General features: G+C 40.7%; 1 protein-coding gene across 4 annotated transcripts in view; it reads left to right on the top strand.

The window, feature by feature from the left end:
• LOC117501398 (ras/Rap GTPase-activating protein SynGAP-like) overlaps nucleotides 1-22350 on the top strand; it is a 97527-nt gene that overhangs the window by 52646 nt on the left and 22531 nt on the right. For all 4 annotated transcript variants that reach the window (XM_034160274.1, XM_034160271.1, XM_034160275.1 and 1 more), the window contains 8 exons: nucleotides 3061-3300; nucleotides 3391-3726; nucleotides 3882-4026; nucleotides 6997-7141; nucleotides 11704-11940; nucleotides 14581-14782; nucleotides 14906-15096; nucleotides 21903-22107. In XM_034160274.1, the coding sequence (XP_034016165.1) occupies nucleotides 3061-3300; nucleotides 3391-3726; nucleotides 3882-4026; nucleotides 6997-7141; nucleotides 11704-11940; nucleotides 14581-14782; nucleotides 14906-15096; nucleotides 21903-22107 (1701 nt within the window). The remainder of the gene's footprint in view (nucleotides 1-3060; nucleotides 3301-3390; nucleotides 3727-3881; nucleotides 4027-6996; nucleotides 7142-11703; nucleotides 11941-14580; nucleotides 14783-14905; nucleotides 15097-21902; nucleotides 22108-22350) is intronic.

The following is a 22350-nucleotide window of genomic DNA, read 5'->3' as shown; positions in this document are numbered from 1 at the left end:
CTACATATATTTATTAGGTGGACTCCAATCCAATGAGTCAGTTTTTTGAACATATCACTCAAACGAATGACTCATTGGATGAACTCAGTTCAGTTATGGGCAGGATTTCCATCTAATAAATATATGTAGTCCCAATTGAATTAAATTAAATTATTTGAGTTGGGGCTACACATATTTATTAGATGTAAATCCTGCACATAATTGAATTGATTTCATCCAATGCATTAGGGCCCTGTCCCACTGGGGAGAAGATTAATTGTGCATGGATTGAGTATACACAGTATGGGTGTTGTCGTCCGCAACAAAAATGGACAAAAATGACAATGTCCCAGTATGAATTCGGGATATATTAATAATATATAGCGAATATATGATGAACAATCACGGTTATATAATGCATGTAGTGAGGAAACTGATCTGACACATTGAGATTATCATGGCAGTATTACGGGTGTATTATGACTGCATCGCGCACGTGTTGCGCATGCACGGCATCTGCATTGCAGTCACAAAAGAGGCGCACTCGCTCGTTTCAGCATCACTAGTCACACAACAATACAGCCTCTGGAGCATTTGCTGGACTTGGACAAGTTGATCAGAGTCAATGTTTATTTTGTCATGCGAGGGTTAACTGTTCAGGAGTTTGGGTAGTGGGAGGGGGGAAGCTGCTTGGGTGTGAGAAGGTGTTTTTTTTTTTTTTTTTGAGAGTGTCACAGAAAACAGACTTCAGCGTGAGTTGTGGCTAAACAGCAACTCTTCCTTTTGTTGGTGTTAAATAAAAGTCCTGGATTGCAGCAGCTACGTCTTTGTGGATTTACACAGCTGGACCGGCACTGACTGGCAGGTATGTCACTTTCTGCCACATATAATACTTTGGATTTACATGACGTGTTTGTTATGCATTCACAGATTGTCTGCAAATCAGCTGCAAAGCAGATGTAATAAAAACACTTTATTCGTGGCCAATTTGTATGCATTCGCTATAACATATTTTAGTTTGTGATGTGGACATGATAGGCACGATATATATCTGTTTTACACACTGTCCCGGCCCGCTGCCAAGCCGCAAATCCCTGTCAGTTGCAGATATCAGCGGTTAATGGCAGATATGCAGCGCATAGAGCAGTGATTTTCAACCTTTTTTGAGCCGCGGCACCCTTTTTATATTTACAAAATCCTGCGGCACACCACTGTCATGTGTCACGTGTCACGCAGCACTAACTCGACTGTCTCTACACGGTGCGTTAGCATGTTAGCAACACGTGCGGTACAGATATGACGTAATATAGTATACTATAGTCATGGAGCTGTATATAAGAACTAGAGAGCGCAGTCCCATTGCTGCACACTAAACTAAAACTTCCCTTCATGGACAGCGACATGATGCCTCCTAATCAATCAATCAATCAACTTTTTTCTTATATAGCGCCAAATCACAACAAACAGTTGCCCCACTGTTTCCTAACCGGGCAAAATATTGATTAAGTACCCGGATGTTAATGCATTTTCAAGAGATTCGCCACTGAACACACTCAGAAAAATGCTCGCAAAATACGTGTTAAAATGCCATTTTGTCCTGGATATCGAGCCAGTAAAATTAAATTACATTAAATTATGTCAGGAAAGTATTAAACTTACTCTGACACACACACACACACATTCACAAATATTAGTGTTGAAAGTTACACAGATCTGCGCTGATAAGCTGCGCTGCTCGGCTGAGCTGCTGCTGTGTTCAACATGGCTGCTAAAATCATTACAATACATTTATATATATTTTTACACAATTATCCTTTATTGACCGAGTTTCATTCATGAAGTCAGCGGTGTGTGTGCACATCTCTGTGTGTGTGGCAGCACAGCGCGGGTCACTATAATCTCATTATTTTAAGGTGCAAATAAAAAAAAAACTCCCCAGTCTTGTCGAACAATTTTTAGTCACTAACGACAAGAATTTTAACTAGACATTGGTCTGGCAGAGGAAAATATCAACTAGACATAAGTGAAATTAATGATCCGTGTCATCGGGCGACACAGGTACGGCAGGAGACATACAGCTGTTTATCATCCAAATATCACGGACAAAGTGACAACAATAACCAAAACCACTTACTTATGGAAGGAAATATTGTCTCCCTTGTTCCTCTGTTTGTGACTTTGCCAACATGCGCAGCTTTCCGGCATATTCCACCTGTTTCTTGATGAAACTAAGTGAACTTCTGTGCACACAAATCACTAACTTGCCCGGAATTAAAATGGCGATCACGCCTCCTTGTCGGCACACGGCTCAGCGCTACTGCGCACTTTGCTGCCATCTACTTGAATAAAAGAGCATTACATCATCTGCCACACTATTACAGCACATTCACCCGATAATGGTGATATTTGATAATTGCCCACGGCACCCCTGATGATCGATCACGGCACCCCGGTTGAGAATCACTGGCATAGAGTGAGTGTGTATTGTGTATGAATTGAGTATATATGGAGTATGTAAGGCGGATGTTATCCGCATCCAGATTTTTGAACAGCTCAAAATCCTGGCTGTGGACATACGTGCCTCTGCGGATGATCACGGGCGTGTTCGGATGACGGCCGACTTATACAGGCGTGTTACACGGATATTGCGGATGTTTGGCGAATATGGGCCATTTTTGTGCGCAATCCATACGCAAATCCTCCTAAACGCCAGTGGGACAGGGCCCTTAGTTTTTTGAGTGCAGCTGAAATCCAGAATTGCTCACCCATGACCCCATCCATGCCCTTGATCCAGAGTTCCACCTCAGAGGGAAGGTTTAGAGTCCCCAAGTGCAACTTGAATGGTTTTCAGAACTCCTTTGACCCTTTGTTCTGCTAATTTATTCTTATGGTTTTGTGCTAATCCCTTCTAGTTGAAGTGGCATAAGTACATGCACTATATATTATATTTTTTGTTTGTTTGGTTTAAACAACAGATACAGTGTATGACCAAGACTAACATCTTTGGATGCAGTATCTTGAATCTATTTTGAAATATGGACTATTATAATGCAGTAATAGAAGTTATTGTTGCTCTTTCAGGATAACAGCAGAAGGGTAGAAAATGTGCTCAAGTTGTGGATCATTGAAGCTCGAGACCTTCCGGCAAAGAAGCGTTACTATTGCGAGCTTTGTCTGGATGACATGCTGTATGCACGCACCACCAGCAAGCCCCGAACGGACACTGTCTTCTGGGGCGAGCACTTTGAGTTTAACAATCTGCCTACCATTCGTAGCCTTCGCCTGCACCTCTACAAGGAAACTGACAAAAAGAGACGCAAGGTACACGTGTTTGATGGACCGACATGAGTCACGATTGAGTCAATATCTGATTTCCCGTGGTATCATTTTACTGTTTCTGTTGTAATACAGGAGAAAAGCACATACCTCGGCCTGGTTAGCATTCCCATCTCCAGTATCACAGGACGACAGTTTGTCGAGCAGTGGTACCCGGTGATACAGTCCAGCGTTTTGGCAAAAAGCGGAGGTGTCGGAAGCACAAAAGTTATCAACGCCTCACTTCGGGTCAAATCTCGCTACCAGACAATGAACATCCTCCCAATGGAGCTGTACAAAGAGTTCGCAGAGTACATTACCAACAACTACCGAACGCTGTGTGCGGTTCTGGAGCCGCTGTTAAGTGTCAAAAGCAAAGAGGAAGTGGCTTTTGCCTTGGTCCACATTCTTCAAAGCACAGGAAAAACGAAGGTAAGCTGAGTTATTGTTTGTTGTTGCCAAAAGAAATTCTTTTTGACATCTCTAACCGGTCAGTACAATCACGTTGCCTGGAATCTGAACATACTTCTTGATGCATGTAGTATAAACTGGGTATTGTCTGAAATGAACATGTAATTTCTTCTCAGGAATTTCTGTCGGACATGGCAATGTGTGAAGTGGATCGATTCATGGACCGTGAGCATTTGATTTTTCGAGAGAACACCCTGGCTACAAAAGCTGTGGAAGAGTACCTCAAACTGATAGGTCACAGATACCTCAAGGATGCTATAGGTAAAAATGGATGAGTGTGTGTGCTTGTGTGTGTGAGCGTGTGCATGCAATTTACCATTTCTACCTCCCACTTCTTTCTGCACATTATTTCATCAAGATGTGAAATGCCACATTTCCCTGCAATGACTGTTTTGATGTGTCATTAAAATCAATGTTCTCTGACAAAATGTCAGGGTTTAGACCTTGGACTTCATGCAAGAAGATATTTTAAATTCTTTTAAAAGATTTTTTTTTTTTTGTCTCAGGGATTTATGACAATTCAATTCATAGGTTTTCGCCCCTGTTTGTCTGACTGTTTGTTTGTGACCGGCCTGGAGCCCACAATTTTCCATATAATATGTATATATCGCAGACATGAATGAGCAAAGCTTTTCAGCATCTCATCATGTCATTTAGGTCCTTCAGATTTTTTTTGAGTAAATGCTTCAGGGGAGCATTAGCATGGCTAAAACCTCTCAGCTCCCCCACCCAGACTCCCCACCTCTTTTTTGCCTTTCAGCTTCTGGGGGGGGGGGCTCTGCCCCACAGACCCCTAATTATAGCCCTTAATCCCCCTGCCAAATTCTTAAACAAAACAACAATAATACCACACTCATTTCATAAGGTTAGGATACTGAGCCCTCCAAAAGTATTGGAGCACTTGGTATTTCACACATTTTAATTTGTTTATGCCATTTCAAATACAAGAAGTACAAAAAATAAAATTTTTTTAAAATTATCTTCCTCAAACTCAAACTGAAAACAAATCTCTAAAACTTGATAATACCTGTATATAATAATCAGGTTTTTTTTTTTTTTTTTGCCAGTTTTCTTCACACAAGTCAGGGGATGGAAACATGAACATTTCCAAGCCACTGAATATGTCTTGGACTTTATTTTCATCAATTATGAAGAAATACAAAAGTTTCTTTCACCAAAACATCAAATCTAGGCTTTCATCTCAAATGTATTTCTGTCACATTGTAGCTGAACTATTGAGTCCTTTTTAAGAAAATCCTCCTCTACACCACTTCAGCTGGATTTTATATTTTTAATTAATTTCTATCAAGTTGTAGACATTTGCTTTTAGTTTGATTTTAAGGAAGATAACTTTAGATTTATTTATTTGTATTTGAAATGGCATAAACAAATTAAAATGTGTGAAATGCCAAGTGTTCCGATACTTTTGAGTACAGTTGAGAAACACTCTGTGGCATGTGTATTTTTAAGTGAAATGCATCATCTTGGTGTCACTCAGAGAGCAAAATTAAGAGGTTATTTAAGTCCTTCAGACAGCAAAATTAAGAGGTTATTTAATCAACAGCTGCCTGTTTGTTTAAAAATCACTGGAGACACTCATATATAAAACAACCAGAATTAAAGGAGAAATGCCTCTTTTAACAACCTGGACCTTATTTCTGGAATAAAATATGGTCATTTACTCACCAATATAACTTTGGTGTCATTATTAGACCATGATTCAAATGATGTGTTCAGTTCAAATCTGAGGCAAACATTTTTCTTCCTCTACTAAGGTGCATTAGAACTTTTTGTGGTAGACAGCATCAACTACTGTACAGGAGGAACTTAGCAGTCAATGTGACTCACTGATTTCCAAATGCAGCTTGTTTCAACCAGACGTGCAGTGCCGTGACATGTCAGTCACCTGTATCCAATCAGATTTCAGGGGAGTCCAGTGTAAACCTGCCTTCCACTCTAGCTCCACCCATGCCAGGAAGTGTTTAACATTTGACATTTCCTGTTTCACTGTGGACTCAAAATTTGGCACTTCCTGTTTCAGTGTGAACTTGCCACTGAGTTCCCATGACATTCCATGGGATCTCGTCTGTCAATCCAGGAAGTGTCGATCCAGGAAGTGTTTGACATTTGACATTTCCTGTTTCACTGTGGACTCAAAATTTGGCACTTCCTGTTTGGGACTCCCTGTACCAAGAGCGAGCTTCACGCTGCTGCGTGGTGCTTCGCTCGTATCATTATGAAATTTTTTACTGAAGATTCATGTCCTGATAGGCAACAACTGATTCAGTTTTCAAGGTCAAAGGACAAATGTGAAGTGCCTTGAGGCATCTTTGTTGTGATTTGGCACTATATAATAAATGAAATAAACTGAATTGAATTGAAAATGTCAAAGTCAGAAAAAAATCTTAGAAAATTGGAAAAAAATCCCTACCTTTAACATCGAATGACTTTTCAAAAATTCATTCCACTGTCAAAAAGCAGCGTTATGTAGGATTATATCCTTTATCAACTGACAAAGTTTGATCCAGATCTGATCCAGATTACAGATTTTGTGGCCATTTAAATTTAACATTGAAAACCCAATTTAATGTATATTTTACATGATATCTTAATCAAATGTGCTGAAATCACTCTCATATTTGAAAGTGAGGTGCAGACTGGCACTCACTATCACCTGACAAAGTTTGATCCAGATCTGATCTGGATTGTGGATTTTGTGGATGTTTGAATTTAATATTGAAAATCCCATTTGGTGTACATTTTGCATTATATCTCAATCAGAAGTGCCCCAATCACTGTAATTTGTGACAATGAGGTGTAAACTGGCGCTCTCAATAAATAGACTAAGTTTGATCCTCATCTGATCCTTACTGCAGATTTAGCGGATATTTGATTTTAACATTGAAAAGCCCTTTGGATCTATGTCTTGTATTATATTGTAGCTTATGAAAAGCCACTTCTAACAGGAATTTTACCTTGAAAGTTTTTTCCAAGGTAAAAATTGGTGTAATTGGAAAGTAGTGTTGGCAGAGGTTTGTGCTTTTTTTTTAATGGTTGGCCAGGGTTTGGTCATATAATCACACCCAATATGAAAAGAAGTTATTGAAGAGGTGCTGAGATCTTGTTCTAAAAAGTCAGACATGAGTGGTTATAATAGTCCAAGATTTGCAATCTTGGCATAATTATCCTGGGCATCATTTACAGCTGAACATTTTTGCGTCTGATTCACAGGTGACTTCATTCGCGCCTTATACGAGTCTGAGGAGAACTGCGAGGTAGACCCCATGCGTGTTCCACCATCAGTCCTCGCTGACCATCAAGCAAACCTTCGCATGTGCTGTGAGCTGTTGCTCTGCAAGATTATTAACTCTCTTTGGTTAGTTCTTCCCCTTTGTACTTTTCAGAAAATGGTTATCCTTATGGAATATGTCTGGAGAAGATGCATCAGCTTCTGCATTTGAAATTTGGGACTTTCTTCTTTGGCAGCTGTGATGTTTGACCACCAGGGGTCCACGTAAAAAAAATGCTTGCCTGCGACCCCGTAAAAGTTATGGAATTGGAATATGGAAATTGTTTTGCTCCAAAAAAAATCCACAAGTGCACTTTGAAAAGTTTGAAAAAACAGTGTAGCCACAGTTACTTTAAAAAATGTTACTTTATTAGTTACATTTTAGTTACTTTGTACAGTGACATTATACAGTTACTTCATTAGAAGCTGCTGAATGTAACAAATAACGTAACTAGTAATCTATCTTGGTTACTCTTAAGATTGAGAAATCAGAAAAAATAACTAGCAGCAAATTACCTAATAGTTACTTTTCTGAGTACTGTCTTAAAAATGACCAAGTTAGATTACTAGTTACTTGATTAGTTACTTTATACAGTTACGTTATACAGTTACTTCATCAGCAGCTGCTGAATGTAACAAATAAGGTAACTAGTAATCTAACTTGGTTACTTGTAAGATTGAGTAATCAGCAGAGGAACTAATCAGCAAAATACCTATTAGTTACTTTTCTGAGTACTCTGTCTTAAAAATAACCAAGGTAGATTACTAGATACTTTATTAGTTACTTTATACAGTTATATTATCCAGTTCCTTCATTAGCAGCTGCTGACTGTAACAAATAAGGTAACGAGTAACCTAACTTGGTTACTTATAAGATTGAGTAATCAGCAAAGTAACTAATCAGCAAAGTAACTAATAATTACTTTTCTGAATACTCAATCTTAAAAATAACCAAGTTTGATTATTCGTTACTTTATACAGTTACATTATACAGTTACTTCATTAGCAGCTGCTGACTGTAACAAATAAGGTAACTCGTAATCTAATTTGGGTATTCTTAAGATTACTCAATCTTAAGAATACCCAAGTTAGATTACCATTTACTTTATTAGTTACATTACACAGTTACTTCTTTAGCAGCTGCTGAATGTAACAAATAAGGTAACTACACTCAACAAAAATATAAACGTAACACTTTTGGTTTTGCTCCCATTTTGTATGAAATTAACTCAAAGATCTAAAACTTTTTCCACATACACAATATCACCATTTCCCTCAAATATTGTTCACAAACCAGTCTAAATCTGTGATAGTGAGCACTTCTCCTTTGCTGAGATAATCCATCCCACCTCACAGGTGTGCCATATCAAGATGCTGATTAGACACCATGATTAGTGCACAGGTGTGCCTTAGACTGCCCACAATAAAAGGCCACTCTGAAAGGTGCAGTTTTGTTTTATTGGGGGGGGATACCAGTCAGTATCTGGTGTGACCACCATTTGCCTCATGCAGTGCAACACATCTCCTTCGCATAGAGTTGATCAGGTTGTCAATTGTGGCCTGTGGAATGTTGGTCCACTCCTCTTCAATGGCTGTGCGAAGTTGCTGGATATTGGCAGGAACTGGTACACGTTGTCGTATACGTCGGTCCAGAGCATCCCAAACATGCTCAATGGGTGACATGTCCGGTGAGTATGCCGGCCATGCAAGAACTGGGACATTTTCAGGTTCCAAGAATTGTGTACAGATCCTTGCAACATGGGGCCGTGCATTATCCTGCTGCAACATGAGGTGATGTTCTTGGATGTATGGCACAACAATGGGCCTCAGGATCTCGTCACGGTATCTCTGTGCATTCAAAATGCCATCAATAAAATGCACCTGTTATTCGTACATAACAGACGCCTGCCCATACCATAACCCCACCGCCACCATGGGCCACTCGATCCACAACATTGACATCAGAAAACCGCTCAACCACATGACGCCACACACGCTGTCTGCCATCTGCCCTGAACAGTGTGAACCAGGATTCATCCGTGAAGAGAACACCTCTCCAACGTGCCAAACGCCAGCGAATGTGAGCATTTGCCCACTCAAGTCGGTTACGACGACGAACTGGAGTCAGGTCGAGACCCCGATGAAGACGATGAGCATGCAGATGAGCTTCCCTGAGACGGTTTCTGACAGTTTGTGCAGAAATTCTTTGGTTATGCAAACCGATTGTTTCAGCAGCTGTCCGACAGGCTGGTCTCAGATGATCTTGGAGGTGAACATGCTGGATGTGGAGGTCCTGGGCTGGTGTGGTTACACGTGGTCTGCGGTTGTGAGGCTGGTTGGATGTACTGCCAAATTCTCCGAAACGCCTTTGGAGACGGCTTATGGTAGAGAAATGAACATTCAATACACAAGCAACAGCTCTGGTTGACATTCCTGCTGTCAGCATGCCAATTGCACACTCCCTCAAATCTTGCGACATCTGTGGCATTGTGCTGTGTGATAAAACTGCACCTTTCAGAGTGGCCTTTTATTGTGGACAGTCTAAGACACACCTGTGCACTAATCATAGTGTCTAATCAGCATCTTGATATTGCACACCTGTGAGGTGGGATGGATTATCTCAGCAAAGGAGAAGTGCTCACTATCACAGATTTAGACTGGTTTGTGAACAATATTTGAGGGAAATGGTGATATTGTGTATGTGGAAAAAGTTTTAGATCTTTGAGTTCATCTCATACAAAATGGGAGCAAAACCAGAACTGTTGCGTTTATATTTTTGTTGAGTGTAGTAATCCAACTTGGTTACTCTTAAGACTGAGTAATCAGCAGAGGAACTAATCAGCAAAGTAACCAATAGTTACTTTTCTGAGTACTCAATCTTAAAAATAACCAAGTTAGATTCCTAGTTACTTTATACAACCCCTGGCAAAAATTATGGAATCACCGGCCTCGGAGGATGTTCATTCAGTTGTTTAATTTTGTAGAAAAAAGCAGATCACAGACATGACACAAAACTAAAGTCATTTCAAATGGCAACTTTCTGGCTTTAAGAAACACTATAAGAAATCAAGAAAAAAAGATTGTGGCAGTCAGTAACGGTTACGTTTTTAGACCAAGCAGAGGAAAAAAATATGGAATCACTCAATTCTGAGGAAAAAATTATGAAATCACCCTGTAAATTTTCATCCCCAAAACTAACACCTGCATCATATCAAATCTGCTCGTTAGTCTGCATCTAAAAAGGAGTGAACACAGCTTGGAGAGCTGTTGCACCAAGTGGACTGACATGAATCATGGCTCCAACACGAGAGAAATCAATTGAAAGGAGAGAATTATCAAACTCTTAAAAGAGAGTAAATCATCACGCAATGTTGCAAAAGATGTTGGTTGTTCACAGTCAGCTGTGTCTAAACTCTGGACCAAATACAAACAACATGGGAAGGTTGTTAAAGGCAAACATACTGGTAGACCAAGGAAGACATCAAAGCGTCAAGACAGAAAACTTAAAGCAATATGTCTCAAAAATCGAAAAATGTACAACAAAACAAAGGAGGAACGAATGGGAGGAAACTGGAGTCAACGTCTGTGACCGAACTGTAAGAAACCGCCTAAAGGAAAAGGGATTTACATACAGAAAAACTAAACAAAAGCCATCATTAACACCTAAACAGAAAAAAACAAGGTTACAATGGGCTAAGGAAAAGCAATCATGGACTGTGGATGACTGGATGAAAGTCATATTCAGTGATGAATCTCGAATCTGCATTGGGCAAGGTGATGATGCTGGAACTTTTGTTTGGTGCCGTTTCAATGAGATTTATAAAGATGACTGCCTGAAGAGAACATGTAAATTTCCACAGTCATTGATGATATGGGGCTGCATGTCAGGTAAAGGCACTGGGGAGATCATTACATCATCAATAAATGCACAAGTTTATGTTGATATTTTGGACAATTGAAAGGATGTTTGGGGATGATGAAATCATTTTTCAAGATGATAATGCATCTTGCCATAGAGCAAAAACTGCAAAAACATTCCTTGCAAAAAGACACATAGGGTCAATGTCAATGAGCAGATCTGATTTGATGCAGGTGTTAATTTGGGGGATGAAAATTTACAGGGTGATTCCATAATTTTTTCCTCAGAATTGAGTGATTCCATATTTTTTTCCTCTGCTTGGTCTAAAAAAGTAACCGTTACTGACTGCCACAATCTTTTTTTCTTGATTTCTTATAGTGTTTCTTAAAGCCAGAAAGTTGCCATTTGAAATGACTTTAGTTTTGTGTCATGTCTGTGATCTGCTTTTTTTCTACAAAATTAAACAACTGAATGAACATCCTCCGAGGCCGGTAATTCCATAATTTTTGCCAGGGGTTGTACAGTTACATTACATTAGCAGCTGCTGAATGTAACAAATAAGGTAGCTAGTAATCTAACTTGGTTACTTTTAAGATTGGCTTCTCAGAAAAGTAACTAATAGTTAGTCAGCAGCTGCTAATAAAGTAACTGTGTAAAGTAACTTGTCAAAGTAACCGTGGCAGCACTGATGGAATTTGGTTGGGTATTTCTCCATCTATGTTGTTCTCCTGACCCTGCGGAATTTTGACTTCCCCTTCATTTTGACATGAAAATTCATTTCCTCTTTCAGCATATTCCCCCGAGAGCTGAAGGAAGTTTTTGCCTCGTGGAGAGCCAGATGTGCTGAGCGGGGAAGAGAAGATCTCGCCGACAGTCTCATCAGCTCCTCCCTCTTTCTTCGCTTCATGTGTCCCGCCATCATGTCGCCGTCCCTGTTCAGCCTAATGCAGGAGTATCCAGCCGAGCGCACCTCACGCACACTCACGCTCATAGCCAAGGTGATGCAGAACCTGGCCAGCTTCAGCAAGTGAGTCTCCGTCATCACCTTCCTTTCACTCAAGCGACAACTTTACATTTGGTTTATTTTTAGATTTTTAGTTGCGCCTGGTGGCGTGATTGTGATGGCAAGCGTGAAAATAGAGACCTGCAGAATAAGCTGTTACACACAGAGAGAGCTGCCACTATTGCAGCTGTGAGTTTTTTGTGTGCCCTTGACGGACAGTGTGATGTAAAAAGAACTAGAAGGGTTCCTGGGGACTCGGGGAACGACAATTTCTTGCAAGGCCAATATTCCACTCTGCAAAGATATGTTTCTACCCTCCCCGGACCTTCACCCAAAAGGTGAAAAATGTCAATCAGTGATTTTCGGAGCTCAAGATGATGTCTTCATATCATATCATCACCTCCTTTGTGAAGGTGAATGTTCATCTCATGTAACATTAGGGTAGCTATAAGTGACTTTGGTGGATGCACAAAATGTCACATTTAACCATTTTTTAAAAAATGTTTTCAAACATCATCATCATCAGATATGAAATGGCTACAAAGGTTACTTTTAAATGTAATTGTTACATCTGCCAAGGACGTAATAAAATCACTGCCGTTTATTTACAGTGAAGAAAATCAGTATTTGAACACCCTGCGATTTTGCAAGTTCTCCCACTAAAAAATCATGGAGGGGTCTGAAATTTTCATCTTAGATGCATGTCCACTGTGAGAGACATAATCTAAAAAAAAAAAAAAAAAAAAATCAGGAAATCACAATGTATGATTTTTTTTAAATAATTTATTTGTATGTTACTGCTGCAAATAAGTATTTGAACACCTACCAACCAGCAAGAATTCTGGCTCACACAGACCTGTTAATTTTTCTTTAAGAAGCCCTCTTATTCTGCACTCTTTACCTGTATTAACTGCACCTGTTTGAACTTGTTACCTGTATAAAAGACACCTGTTCACACACTCAGTCACACTCCAACCTGTCCACCATAACCAAGACCAAAGAGCTGTCTAAGGACACCAGGGACAAAACTGTAGACCTGCACAAGACTGGGATGGAAAACAGGACAACAGGCAAGCAGCTTGGAAGAAGACAACAACTGTTATGATTATTTATTAGAAAGTGGAAGAAACACAAGATGACTGTCAGTCTCCCTCGGTCTGGGATTCCATGCAAGATCTCACTTTGTGGGGTAAGGATGATTCTGAGAAAGCTCAGAACCTGAAGAGAGCTGGGACCACAGTCACAAAGATTACATTAATAACACATGATGCTGTCATGGTTTAAAATCCTGCAGGGCAGTAAGGTCCCCCTGCTCAAGCCAGCACATGTCCAGGCCCGTTTGAAGTTCACCAGTGACCATCTGGATGATCCAGAGGAGGCATGGGAGAAGGTCATGTGGTCAGATAAGACCAGAGTAGAGCTTTTTGGAATCAGCTCCACTTACCATGTTTAGAGGATGAGAACAACCCCAAGAAAACCATCCCAACTGTGAAGCATGGGGGTGGAAACATCATACTCTGGGGGTGCTCTTCTGCAAAGGGGACAGGACGACTGCACCGTATTGAAGGGAGGATGGATGGGGACATGTATTGCGAGATTTTGGCAAACAACCTCCTTCCTTCAGTAAGAGCATTGAAGATGGGTCATGGCTGGGTCTTCCAGCATGACAATGACCCCAAACACACAGCCAGGGCAACTAAGGAGGGGCTCCGTAAGAAGCATTTCAAGGTCCTGGAGTGGCCTGGCCAGTCTCCAGACCTGAACTCAATAGAAAAATCTTTGGAAGGAGCTGAAACTACAAACCTGAAGGATTTGGAGAAGATCTGTATGGAGGAGTGGACCAAAATCCCTGCTGCAGTGTGTGCAAACCTGGTGAAAAACTACAGGAAACGTTTGACCTCTGTAATTGCAAACAAAGGCTACTGTACCAAATATTAACATTGATTTTCACAGGTGTTGAAATACTTATTTGCAGCAGTAACATACAAATAAATTATTAAAAAAAAATCATACATTGTGATTTCCGGATTTTTTTTTTAGATTATGTCTCTCACAGTGGACATGCACCTAAGATGAAAATTTCAGACCCCTCCATGATTTCTAAGTGGGAGAACTTTTTTGTAATCGAATTATTCAAATTACTTGACTAATCGTTTCAGCCCTAGAGATTTTCATCACAGATAGGTATTAGGCCATGGAATATTCCATTAAATTTTGGAGGTGATCTGGTTCTGGATCCGGGATCAAGGTTTCACTATATCAATCAATCAAATTCTTTATTTTACCAGATAGGCATCATTGAGATTAAAAATCTAATTTCCAAGAGCGATCTGGCCAGGAAAGCATCCTTTATATAGGCTTTGATTACGTCAAACTACTTCACAGATTCTCACCAAATTTGCACCACAGATAGATATCAGGCCATGGAAGACTCCACTGCATTTTGGAGGTGATCTGGATCTGGATTGGCAGACCTCAGAAATCTGGGATCGTTCTCATTGTATATATTTTGTTGTGATTTTAAAAAGTATATTTGCATAAAAATGCCAATTAAATTACTTAAAATACATTTACAGCTAACATTATGACAATTATCAAGTCGTTTTGAAGACTTGTCATTGAAACATTTCTACTTTTTTGTGTCTTTGTGCATAAACTGTACAGGTTTGGCCCAAAGGAGGAGTTCATGTATTTTATGAATGAGTTCTTGGAGATGGAGTGGGGCTCCATGCAGCAGTTTCTCTATGAGATTTCAAACATGGACACTGGAGGAAATGCTGGAGGGTTTGAGGGCTACATCGACTTGGGCAGAGAACTGTCCATGCTGCACAGTTTATTATGGGAAGTGATGGGTCAGCTCAGTAAGGTAGGTGCAACAACATAGTGGGTTCCTGGTAAATCTAATTTTAATAGTCTTCATTTATGATCCTTTGGATAAATTCATTTCACAAGATGATTTGTATTATTTTCAATTCTGTCCATGATATAGGATGCAATTCTCAAACTTGGACCCCTGCCACGGCTGCTGAATGACATCAGCGTGGCTTTAAGGAACCCTCAGCTCCACATGCCTGCAAACCACCAGCCTGACCGACCAAAGGACAGTCTTTTCTCCCGGCCCTCTTTCAATCGTCTCATGTCTTCTGACTTCCAAAGCCTTATGATGCGTGACTTAAACAGGTATCTGCTTATGGTGGTGTGTTTCCTTCATTCTCTCTGTTTTTAATAATCATTTTTCCACACATGAAAATGGTTGTGTCCACGAAGTGTGATCTCTGCACCAAGACACATCATCCTAATGGTTTTTTATCCTTTAACCCAAGCAGAGGGTCACCCCTTTGAGTCTGCTCTGCTTGAGGTTTCTTCCTCAGAGGGAGATTTTCCTTACCACTGTTGCTCTGGAGGTTAGTAAGGTTAGACCTTACTTGTGTGAAGCGCCTTGAGGCAACTCTGTTGTGATTTGGTGTTATATAAATTAAAATAAATTGAAATTGAAAAAAAACAAAACCCCTGAAGATTTTTGCCATACTCTACAGTGTCTGGCTGTTGAAGTGCTATATATCTTTGAATAAATTATCAAATGAATGAAGCTCAAGGGCTACTGCTGGTTTTGACATTGCAGATTACATCATATATGCAAGTCAAATATGAACACAGTAACAGAAATTTAACTGTTGAACCCTTAAATGAAAGTCATCAGAGTGCTGATGCATATCCTGCCATGAATTAAATATACAAGTAATATACACTCACCAGCCACTTTATTAAGTATACCTTGCTAGTTGGATCCCCTTTTGTTTTCATAACTGCCTTAATTCTTTGTGGCATAGATTCAACAAGGTGTTGTAAACATTCCTGAGAGATGTTGGGCCATATTGACATTACAGCGTCACGCTTTCACCCATTCCACCAATCTGTCCATTCTCCTCTTACCTCTGACATCAAGAAGACATTTTCGTGCACACAACTGTCACTAACTGGATATCTTCTGGTTTTCAGACCATTCTCTGTAAACCCTAGAGATGGTTGTATGTGAAAATCCCAGTAGATCAACAGTTTCTGTAATACTCCGACCAGCCTGTCTGACATCAACAACCATGACACATTCAAAGTCACTTAAAATCCCCTTTCTTACCCATTCTAGTGATCAGTTTGAACTTTAGGAAGTAGTCTTCATCACATCTAGATGCCTAAATGCATAGAGTTGCTGCCATGTGATTGGCTGATTAGCTATTTGTGTTAATAAGTAATTGAACAGGTGTACCTAATAAAGCAGCTGGTGTGTCTGTAATGGTGTTTTTGACTGTATGACTTCATGGACCTCAGTTGTCTGCCAGCGGGGAGGGTAACAAGAAGTTTGGGTGAGAGGGATCGGCCACTATCTTCCTTGCTCACCTGAGGGCCCTGGAAGTGTACAGGTCCTGTAGGGATGGCAGATTGCAGTCGATCACCTTCTCTGCTGCGTGGATGATATGCTGCAGTCTGCTCTGGTCCTTAGCAGTGACAGCAGCGTATCAGATGGTTATGGAAGAGCAGATGATGGATTCAATGATGGCAGTGTAGAAGTTCACCATCATTGTTTTTGGCAGTTTGAACTTCCTTAGCTGCCACAGAAAGTACATCCTCTGTTGTGCTCTCTTGGTGAGAGAGCTAACATTCAGCTCCCACTTGAGGTCCCGGATGATGGTAATCCCCAGGTGGCGGAAGGACTGTACAATGGCAACTGGGGGTCCATCATAATCCATCTTGGTTTGGTTAAGATATTCATAAAAGGTGTTTTTTGTACCAGGATTTCCTTGACCTTTGACTGAACTACTCCAAATGCTAATCACATCTAGATATCTATCCAGCTAATATTCCCACTCCATTTGAAGGAAATCTGTACAACCATTTTTTCAGTTGTCTTGCCCACAGACACACATAGCAGCGAAAACAATTCCCTGCTCTAACGCACAGTATAAAAAAAAAAAAAAAACCCAGAAAACAAAAACCTGCCCTCCTTATTGCTGCGGTAGTTTTGCATTTGCAAAAATGCTTAGGCTACGCTTTTAATTCTGTTAAGACAATGTCAACAATTATAATTGTAAATGTGCACCTCTTGCACATAAAGACATAAGGCATTAAAGACTATGCACAACAGGTCAGAATGTAGTTCACGGTATTACACAGGCATATTCCCATGAAGGTCCAGAAGAAGCCATTAATTGAACACTATTGTACCTCTTAAACATTAAGTGTTTGATCAATAATTAGTTGCCAACACCATCTGTTCCTCCAGACACTCTTAACACAAACCTCTTTGCACTGTTTCAGTCCATTCCAGCTATCTTCTATTGTCATCACAGGGGAGCTGGTTGAATGTTGTTCCAGCTAAGATGGAAAAAAGGGGAAACGTATGAGCATTACCAAATAGAAAATCCGGATTAAAGATAATTGGAATGGATCCATCGATGGCATTCAGCCTTGAGTTGCATCCTGCATTTTACTGCCCTTGTTGGTGAAGTTGTCCGGCCAACACACACAAACATTTGATAATTATTATAGAAAACAAAAGGGAACTCAATGAGTATATACCACCATCAAGGTTCAACAGTTTACCTGCTGTCTGGTGACATTTTCCTTTACGATTGGAGAGAACGGGCAGCTCCAGACAGGGGTTTACAGAAAACTCACTCACACTGACCAATACCTGCTCTTTGGCTCAAACCACCCCCATGAACACAAGCTCAGGGTGATCAGGACTCTTCAACACAGAGCCCTACAGGTGCCCACAACTGCAGAGGGAAGGGCTAAAGAACAACAACTTGTACGGAAAGCCCTCACAGTATGTGGGTACCCACGATGGTCCCTGGACAAAGTGCAGAAGTCCCAGAAAACAAAGAGACTAGACAGACAGGAGACGGAGACAAGAAGAAGAGGGGTGTCTCTCCCTTATTTAGCAGGAGTAGGGGAAAAACTTCAGAAAGCACAAAATCCCAGTTTACTTTAAACCGGTTAACACCTTGAGACAGAAATTAGTTCATCCTAAGGACAGGATCTCTAGTTACAAACAGAGCAATGTAGTGTATTCTATCAGATGTCAGGAAAACTGTAATGAACACTACATAGGTGAGCCTAAGTAACCTTTACACAAAAGGCTATACCAGCACCGCAGAGAGGGTGCAAATGGACCTCAGTCTGCAGTTCATCTCCACCTGAAAGACACTAACCACACGTTTGAGGACAAGGAAGTTAAAATCTTAGCCAGAGAGAAGAAATGGTTTGAGAGAGGGGTCAAGGAGGCATTCTATGTGAAACAGTTGAAACCCAGCCTTAACCAGGGAGGGGGTCTGAGACACGCTTTGTCCCGTTTACAATGGGGTACTCAGGTCAAAGCAGTTTCAGTCTTTTGTTCATGGTAATGAGTCATTCACGTCATCAGGAGAGTCGTCAAGGGAGCCATCAGGAGAGGCTTCCGTCCCATCATTAGGAGGGACAGCTGCCCTGTCATTAGGAGGGTGCTTACTAGAGCACAATAGGTGCTAATTAGAGCTATTGTTTAGTCACCAGCCTATAGCAGTCAGCCTCTCGCTAGGAGGGGTCTGGTTAGGTTTAAAACTCCAGCTTTTGTGGCTTTTGTTTATGGGTGATTCTTAGACTACGGGCACTTATTATGTCCTTTGATCATATTGTATGAAAAACAGAAAAGGGGAAATTTCACACTTTTATAGTTATCTTTACAATGAAAGTGTTTTAAGAAATTTGTTCTAGTAGTCTATGATGACTTTTTCACCTTTTTTCAGCATCATTATATGCAAATATTGCCATTTTGTGCTTGTCCCACACCCAGACTTTTGATCTTCAATGATAAAAATGAATGGTAAAAAACGTAATGTTTTAAAATATCTCTGACTAAAATATCAGTAAAATAATCAAAACATAATTGGGGTATTCAATGTCATACAACTGTTGTGATTTTTTTTAAACAAAATGTAGTTGTCCCACACTATTGCCATAATTTCCACCACAACACTGTAATGTCCCTTTAAACAGTTTGTATGAAAGATTGTTTGGGTAGTTTCTATGGAGATAAACAGTGATATCAGAGCACATGTATATAGCGCCAAATCACAACAAACAGTTGCCCCAAGGTGCTTTATATTGTAAGGCAATGGTGTGGTGGAAATTACATTTACAAGGCCAATAGTGCCCGTAGTTAAAGAATCACCCTTGTATGCCAATTTTCACTTTGAATAAGAATCCAATGCACTGTTTTATAACTGAGGCCCCTCGTCCCTGAATTGAATTAACCTCCATCAAGGAGGTTATGTTTTTATTACAGTGTTTGTGTGCGTTTGTTATCACAGGCCACTTATTTTTATGTTGCTCTTGATTCCTGGCCTTTGATCCTGATCTTTGAGCTTAGATCCTGATTACAGGATCAAAGGAACTTGGGTCAAAGATTCTTGATTCCAGGATCAAAAGAGTCAGGATAAATTATCAAAGGTGGGACCTACCAAGTCTTCCATGACCCAGTGCCATCTTCCACACCAAAGTTCAAGAAATCCATTCATGTCCATTGGAGATATTCTGTTTATCATCTAACAAACAAATGACATACCCTTCTTGATGGAAGTAATGACACAAGCAAACATAAATTTAATACAGCTTGCCTTCCCATCCTCAGATGTTGGGGGATCTTTGTAACAAACAGAACAATTGGCAGGCTTGGCTCCAGCAAAGAATAAGTTGGAAACATTTACTTTTGGAAAAAAATAAAATAGCTGGCCCCTATTGAAATATGAAATGTTACGGTTACGGTTACTTTTTTAGACCAAGCAGAGGGAAAAAATATGGAATCACTCAATTCTGAGGAATAAATTATGGAATCACCCTGTAAATTTTCATCCCCAAAACTAACACCTGCATCAAATCAGATCTGCTCGTTAGTCTGCATCTAAAAAGGAGTGATCACACCTTGGAGAGCTGTTGCACCAAGTGGGCTGACATGAATCACGGCTCCAACACGAGATGTCAAATGAAACAAAGGAGAGGATTATCAAACTCTTAAAAGAGGGTAAATCATCATGCAATGTTGCAAAAGATGTTGGTTGTTCACAGTCAGCTGTGTCTACACTCTGGACCAAATACAAACAACATGGGAAGGTTGTTAAAGGCAAACATACTGGTAGACCAAGGAAGACATCAAAGCGTCAAGACAGAAAACTTAAAGCAATATGAGGTCTGTTAGAAAAGTATCCATCCTTATTATTTTTTTAAGAAACCATATGGATTTGAATCACGTGTGATTGCGTCAGACAAGCTTGAACCCTCGTGCGCATGCGTGAGTTTTTTCATGCCTGTCGGTTGCGTCATTTGTCTGTGAGCAGGCTTTGAGTGAGGTGTGGTCCACCCCTCTCATCTATTTTTTATTGCGAATAAATATCTGAACGACTTGGAGCTTTGCTGCATCAATTTTTTTCCAGAAACTGTGAGAGACCTCCAGGTGGACACCGTTCGAAAAATTAATATGGCTTTCAGGGACAATTTTATGGGGATTAAACAGATTATGGGGTGTTACTGCTGCTTTAAGGAAGGCCCACAACCCAGCGCCAATCGACAGGCTCAGACCCCGCTGGAACAACCAGATCATTTCCAATGTGAAAGCTTTGTTGATCTGGGACCTCGTCTGACTTTCACAAAAAGGCAGAAGATGTGGACATCAGCACTTTTTCCAGCACCTTCCACCGTTACAGGAGATTTTTTCATGGAAAGAAAAGCAGAGGGACGCGCCACAGCTCCGTTCATTACGCGGGACAAAACCACCTCAGTGTTGGTCTCTCAGGACAGCATTCAGGTGGATTTCAGACGGATTCCGGTTGCTTTCCAGTTGTGTGAATATCTGATTGTGCATGAACTGGACATGGCAGAACTTGTCCCGTGAGGCTTCATCATGGCATTGCTTTGTGCCGAGCGGCTGCACCACTACGCGCGGTGGAGCAGCTTCTCTTTCTATGACAAAAACTCCTGTAACAGTGAAATGTGCCGTTCATTTTTAAACTGGACGCTGTCTTGATCCGGTATGTCATCTGACTAGCACAGGAATTGTGAAAAGACGTGGACATCAGCACTTTTTCCAGCACATTAAGACAGACGTGCGGAGGAGTTCCGCGCGTCGCGGTGCAGCCGCTCGGCGCAAAGCAACGCCGTGATGAAGCCTCACGGGACATGTTCTGGCATGTCCAGCTCATGCACAATCACACTCGGATATTCACACGACTTGAAAGCAACCGGAATCCGTCTGAAATCCACCTGAAAGCTGTCCTGAGAGACCAACACCGAGGTGGTTTTGTCCCGCGTAATGAACGGCTCCGTGGCGCGTCACTACGCTTTTCTTTCCATGAAAAAAAAACTCCTGTAACGGTGGAATGTGCCGGATTCCATAATTTTTTCCTCAGAATTGAGTGATTCCATATTTTTTCCCTCTGCTTGGTCTAAAAAAGTAACCGTTACTGACTGCCACAATTTTTTTTCCTGATTTCTTAGTGTTTCTTAAAGCCAGAAAGTTTCCATTTGAAATGACTTTAGTTTTGTGTCATGTCTGATCTGCTTTTTTTCTCCAAAATTAAACAACTGAATGAACATCCTCCGAGACCGGTGATTCCATAATTTTTGCCAGGGGTTGTAATAACAGGTTCATGTTTAATACTATGGCGAAATTTACTCAGGGGGAGCAGTCTGCAAGCTGTTACAATTCCTTGACATATGATTTTTTAAAAAGATTTCTTTATTATAGGGAAGTGTATATCAGGAATAAAATACCAGAGGCTTCAGTACGATTGCTATAGGAATAGTTTTTAGTATCATCAGACTTTTACGAGCTGTGTCCAGATTGGACTTCATCAGCCTGGTTGATCAGTGAGGCACAACATAAATTTTCTATCGATCGAGACACACACACATGCACACACACATATTAACCATGTGTTTTGGTTGTGTGTCTGCAGTTCAATAGATATTTCTCGCCTGCCGTCCCCGACGACTGGAGTATCTGCTGTGGAATCCCTCTCATCTAATCTGAACATGAGGCGTCACGCCGAACGGGACCTTCGTTCATCAAGAGAAGTATTCTATGTGACTCGCCCACCTCTGGCTCGGTCCAGCCCGGCTTACTGCACAAGCAGCTCAGACATCACTGAGCCCGATCCAAAGGTCGGTATTTTGCTTGATGTGTATTACAAGAAGTGTTCAAGTCAGTGTATGGACATATGAGGTCTGTGATTAAAAAAAAAGCGGTCCTTTTTATTTTTTTCAAAAAATAAATGGATTTGATTAATATGTTTTTACGTCACACAAGCTTGAACCCTCGTGCGCATGCGTGAGTTTTGTTATGCCTGACGGTGATGTCATTCGCCTGTGGGCAGGCTTTGAGTGAGGTGTGGACTCCCCGTCGGA

Source organism: Thalassophryne amazonica, chromosome 20 (assembly GCF_902500255.1).
Source record: "Thalassophryne amazonica chromosome 20, fThaAma1.1, whole genome shotgun sequence".
NCBI classification, from domain to species: domain Eukaryota; kingdom Metazoa; phylum Chordata; class Actinopteri; order Batrachoidiformes; family Batrachoididae; genus Thalassophryne; species Thalassophryne amazonica.
This window is presented reverse-complemented; position numbering and strand designations above follow the sequence as displayed.